The 6,000-nt window shown below is 43.9% G+C and overlaps 1 protein-coding gene across 1 annotated transcript; it reads right to left on the bottom strand.

Moving 5' to 3' along the window:
* Positions 1–1,016: 1,016 nt before the first annotated feature.
* On the bottom strand, positions 1,017–5,191 carry LOC8053450 (sulfotransferase ssu-1). Its single transcript, XM_002436153.5, has 2 exons — positions 4,926–5,191; positions 1,017–2,174 (listed from the first exon to the last, which is right to left on the bottom strand). The coding sequence occupies exon 2, from the start codon at positions 2,161–2,163 to the stop codon at positions 1,237–1,239; it is 927 nt and encodes a 308-aa protein (XP_002436198.3). The 5' UTR covers positions 2,164–2,174; positions 4,926–5,191; the 3' UTR covers positions 1,017–1,236.
* Positions 5,192–6,000: the final 809 nt, after the last annotated feature.

Raw genomic sequence — 6,000 nt, 5'->3', positions numbered from 1 at the left:
AGAGCAACCTTCCTCGCTCAAACACTAGGAACCCATATATAGGGCGAGGGTAATTCTGAACAAACACAAAACCAACAAATTCATGCTACAGAACAAGATGCCGAAGGAAAGAGAGTCTCATTTTTGCTAGGCCGCTTTATCTTGCAGTGTAGTCCAAAGGCAGCAGCGGCATATCCTCGGGGTGATGAGAAGTCGTCAGTCCTAACTCGTCGTTCCTTCACTCGGAGAAATGACATCATACACCACACACAAACACGCAAACCACACGCCGAACGTGGAAACAAACTTGAATACCCTTGCGCCTGTGCGGTAGTGAGAATATAAAGGCTCTTCGGAGTTTCTGATGTTCGTGCAACGAAAAGATTAATCTAATAACGAATTGCATCGGATGCCACCTCGACATGCAAAGCAGAAAGCAAGACAGACTCTTCGCATCCGTGAGCGACTATCGAGACGGACGTCTCGATGGAGGGAAATTCCAAGAAGCGAGGGAAACTTCTCCGAAAAGGGGGAAACTTCTCCGAAAAGACGCAAAATGCTGTCTTTTCCTCAAAAAAAAAAAAGAAAAAAAAAAGAGCGCGTTTGTGTTTCCAGATTTTACCGCTGGGGCATTGTTTGGCCCTACCTGAGAAAGCCCCTGAGTGCACCTTCTTCTGTGTTCCCCTTTCACCTCTGCAGCGACTACATTCTTTCACGATTTGGCAGGCTTTTTAGAATAAAGGAGGCTATGGTGCCACATACTAAATCGCTACGCATGAAGGACCACTTTACACCGTCTGCCATTACCATCTTTGCAAGGATCCTGTAATTTAACATGGAAATTATGTTATTGTGCGGCGGACAACAACGGACAATTTAACGTGAAACTATATTTTGTGTGGCGAACAATATTAGAATAGCTCAGTTTCTCTTAAGGATCTCATCTCAATTACCACAAGAGTCCACTGAAAATAAACGAGGCAGGGATATAGCGTGTACCCATGAAGGACGCTAATAGCATCCCGATTCAACAAAAATACCTTATTTTTTGTTTATTGGCACTTGCAACAAAACTATATATAAATTGAGGTAATCTCGCTCAACTTATTGTAGGGGGTCATCGCCTTGGATGTCGGCGCTCTGCGCACTAAGCAGCATGCTTCGTTTTTCGTCCCAGTTTGTTTCTGTCAGATAAGTTGTCAAGGAAAAAAAAAAACTACGTTTACGGAATGATATTGAATGGCGTAAAATGTGTCATCACCCTTCGGCCCAAAGGCTCATGACATCCGAACCCTTGGTCTTCTCCTCGATCCTGGCTTGCATTCGTTTAATCTGTTCTGGTGTGAAGTGTCCCTTCCAGTCTCCTACCACGCCCTTACGTATGAATTGCATGGACGAGGGGCTGCCGTCTTCTTCCAGGATCATGTTGAGTACACTTTGCGGAACGAGCTGCGGGTTCTCACTGACGAGCTTCTGCACCTGTTCGGGATGCATGTCCACCGCCTGCTTCATGTACGCCATGCTGCTCTTGTCCAGAACCTGCTTCAGAATGTTCGGGTCATCCTCCAGCATCTTCGCGTACTCTTCGCCGAGGAAGCGCGCCATCTTCAGTACTATGCCGCGGGTGTCCTTCTTCAGGTCTTCGAAGGTGGTGAAGAAGACGTTCGGGTCGTTTCGGTGAGCGTACCAGGAAAGAAGGTGGTCGAAGTAGTCTCCGAAATCTGTCTCGCCCTTGACGAAAAGATCAAAGTAGTCGTCGAAAGAGCCGTTTTTGAAACGGTATCCCGGAAGACCGCGGGTGTGGTGATAAAAGGAAACGCAACAGTCCTTGACGTTACGGGCGACATACACATATTTAGCTTCCTTGTGGTACGGCTGTCTCTCGAAGCTCAGATGGGTCTTAAAGAGCCTGGGAGGCGGCAGGGCGTCCAATGTCTTGGTGCCAGTAAACTCCAGAAACGGGGTTTGCATCTGGAACTGGAAGCAATTGGTCGCGGATTCGCCGCGGTGAACCAAGAGTTGTAGGATCTGCTGGACCCAGTGGGTTCCACATTTAGGAAAAGTGACCACAAAGATGTCGCCAGCTCTAGGTTTGAAGTTGAGCGCCTCTCGCACGCATTCAGGATCGAAGCCTTGGGGTACTCGAAGTCCGTCCACTTCGATATAGGATGGAAGCACAGGCATTTTGGTTCGTCCTGTGCCAGAGAGAGAACCGGGTCACAGCGCGGACAGGGACGGCACGATTTGTGCTGCTCTATCAATTCAGGTATAATGACTGTCCATGGGATTGCATGAGTCCTACTCGCGTTTAACGTTTAGAGCTTCGTCTTTCCTACTCTGGAGTCTTAAGCTATACGGCAGAGAGCACCATTCATTGGCACTGAAGGAAGCAACTTAACGGGTGACGAAATCAAGGTGTCTAACGGTGGTATGCGAAAATGAGCCTGCCATTTAATATGCTTACTCCAGATGGCAGACTTCATTTTTAGGTCGAGATGTTGTTAGACAACATCATTCGCCGGGCTCCCTCTTGAGATCGGAGTAGTTAGGTTCGTGCTCTTCGGGCCATTGGAATGTGATTTCTTTTTTAACGAATGAAACTTTTTAGAGGTAGCCATTTACATTCATGCCACACGAAAGAAAGACAGCTGGCAAATTCCAGCGAAAGTCTGATTCAATTTAGACCAACTAGATATCCTTTAATATGCAACCGAAATCGGTCGTTAGTCCGCGCCTAGTGTGCGATAAGCCTGAATTGATAACTGGTACTTTGACCTGAATTTTAACCGCCAATTAGAGCATGCGTAGTTCCGCACTTTGTCTGGAAGCCACAGAGACTAAACTGCTTGGAAGTGCAGATAACGGTGATACTGTCTAAACTTGTTTAATGGGGGCGCGACTGCCAGAGCCGTTCAGGGCCGCTGACGAGCAGGGTTGCTGCGCAAGGATCCCAGTGATAAATGCTGAGCGCCAACCAGCTTGGGTAGGGTCACGTGATCTGCACTTCGAATGCACTGCCCGAACTTGTTGCAAATACACGTAAAATTGAAGCAACACAAAACATAAAATTGTATTTAATTAAAGCCTTTTTTCCGCATTTCCCAGTTACGTTCCTTTCTCCGAGAAGGGAATGATTTCGCTTACGGTGCTAGAGGTAGTGGCATTTAGACTGTTATCCAGATAAAATGAAAACGGTGTAATAAGTTTGAACACGCTACTTGACTACAAGCACGTTATTTAACTTATGAATGAATTTTGCAAGGTGGCAGGATATATGGCAGCGCCAAGCTACCAACACTTACCTGAGAACTCGTAGAGTCAAAACAGTTAGTAGTTTGCCTGTAATGCTCGATACCCTTGGGTCTACCGTGAACTCTGAGGATGATTCGAGTTCGTGCACGCGTCTTAAGTCTCGGTTCTTACTTTTTTTTTTACGTGAATTGTCATTATTACATTACATAATGATTATAGTCAGTTCACGTGCAAACTGAAGCTAAATGACATTGCACTAAACGAGTACATGCGCAAGCGCGCGAGTCCGACAAGGGAACAATTCTTACAATCCATCAGGAAATTGCAGTAAGTTGTTGGATTGCTCATGTGCCAGTATTATACAGTGTTTCATTCCAAGAAAAAGGCGATTAATTACGACAACATAGTTATACAATTGGATAATACGGAATTACAACATGTTACTTGTTATAAATATTTAGGTGTTCTGTTTGATTCTGATATGCACTGGAAAAGCCAAATTAAGCACATTTGTTCGAAAATTGCATATGGTTGTTATACATTATTAAAAGCACGCGAATGTTTTGATTTATTTATTTTGCGCATACTCTATTTTGCATTCGTCCACAGTCAGCTGGTTTATTGTATTGAATCCTGGGGTAATACTTACGCTACATACTTAGATCCGGTAACTCGCATGCAAAAACGGGCGATACGATTTATAACATTTTCAAGGAACACTAACCCTAGTAGACCTCTTTTCCAATCGCTAAACGTGTTGCCATTCAGTTGCATTTACAATTAAAAATAGCTCAAACAGTTCGTAAAATCACAGAGTCTAATGAACCCCTTTCTTTGAATTTATTTCGATCTCCCAGGAGACAAACAAGGGCTGCAGCGAATTTTATGTTTAATTTACCGCCATGGCCATAATGCATATGGACAAAGGCTGATTTAATTTTATGGTGCTCTAGTTTCGAATGAAATACCTATTAACATAAAGTTGGAAAACAACTTTCTGGCCTCCTTAAAAAGATTCTTTCGTGATTATGAAATGCAGATACTCTAAGTACTTTCTAGAACGTGATTTCTTTTTTTTTTTTTTTCGCTTCTTTTCCGCATTGTACGAGTCTGCTGTATTCTGCCGCTTTTTGAACCTATATTCCGATTGTACCCCGGACTAGCCTTAACGGCTATGGGTCCAAACAATTTTTGTGTATTTTGAGAACAAATTTGGAAATAAAGCATTGAATGGATGAATGAAAGGGGATGCGCAGTAACACGGAGCGGCGGCATTTTAAGACGCACGCACGCTTTTGCACAACAACTGGACGTACCCAATGTTCAAAGAAGCGCAGATAATTATAACCTGCCCATATCTCCCCCCCCCCCCCCCCTTTCAAAAAAAAAAAAAAAATGCGGAGATGAGCAACACGCAGAATACGGGCAATACAACACCGCGTTGTTCCTTTCTGTGTGACCCTCGTCGCCGTTTTTTTCTCTTTCCTCACTGTAATCATACATCACCAGCTGGCCTCCCCAGTTGACTCTTATTTCGATCTATGTCCACTTTTTCCTATCGGTTTGTTTGGTGTCAGTGGCTGTGGCTAGTTTGAAACTTGCTGATCAAACAAAATACACACACACATTCATAAACACACGCACACACGCACTAACACATATACACTCAAACGCACAAAACGTATCTGACTCACCTTTCAGCTCTGCTTGTATCCAGACTTCTTTCCACTGCCACTGTGCGCCGCCGACTGGGAGGTTGATACGAAGACACCTTCCCGGCGAAGGTCAGTCGGCAGGAAAAGCGACCGCTGCGCTTGCCTGGCTCAAGGACTTAGGGTGGCGAAAGCCCAACGCGCTCGACTGCTCTGTGTTCCCTCTGAAGCACGTGACACGCGTAGTCAGTCTGCGAGCGACGTCAATGGCTCTGGCCGCCTCCGCCCAAGCCACGGTGTAAGATAATACTCTTCAGGTGAGGACAGCGCGCTCCTCGCGACGTGCCGATAAAGTTCGCTTTTCACTCGCTCTCGTTCTCACTCTCACTATGGTTTCAAGGGGCGCCGGCAGATGACTAGTCGACCCGTGGGCACGGTGTAAGACGCAGGAGGCAGGCAGCAGTCATACATGGGTAAATTTCTTCCAAAATGAAAGTTAATTACAATTACAATTACTTCGCTTCAGAAGTAGTTTAACTACAATTACAATTAGTACTACGTGAAAAGTAATTAATTACAATTACAAATTACTTTTAAAAATTAATGCAATTACTTTAAAATTACTTTCTTCTGAGAGCGACCCGACTTGGGCCATATAACTTTAAACGAGTTGTATAGAATGCAACATATTTATTTGTTTATTCCTTGCCCCAATGTTTCAGGAGCTTAATTAAGCATCGCTGCATAAATGACACATATAGTACTTCCCTTTAATGAATTTTGATGATGGAACTTGACAGTTTGGGGAAATGAAGTACTAGGTTCTTATGTTTTTAATAAATAAATAATAATAAATTAGTTCATATACTGCAAGACGCCAGATCGCTAAAGAAAAAAATGGGTTGACAGACAGACTTCTGTTAGCTAGGCAAATAAAAATGCGACAATTAGTCATCTATGAATATTTACAAGTGTTAATATCAAACTAAAATTCACACACGCTAATACGACCGCATTCACATACGAACATCATGGTATTGTAAATTATTTACACTAAGTAGAAATTATAATGGCTCAAAAATATATAAAACGAATCGGGGCTCCCGAATCATTGGTG

Source organism: Ixodes scapularis, unplaced genomic scaffold, assembly GCF_016920785.2.
Source record: "Ixodes scapularis isolate PalLabHiFi unplaced genomic scaffold, ASM1692078v2 PGA_scaffold9__187_contigs__length_104089568, whole genome shotgun sequence".
In the NCBI taxonomy this organism is placed as follows: Eukaryota; Metazoa; Arthropoda; class Arachnida; order Ixodida; family Ixodidae; genus Ixodes; species Ixodes scapularis.
This window is presented reverse-complemented; position numbering and strand designations above follow the sequence as displayed.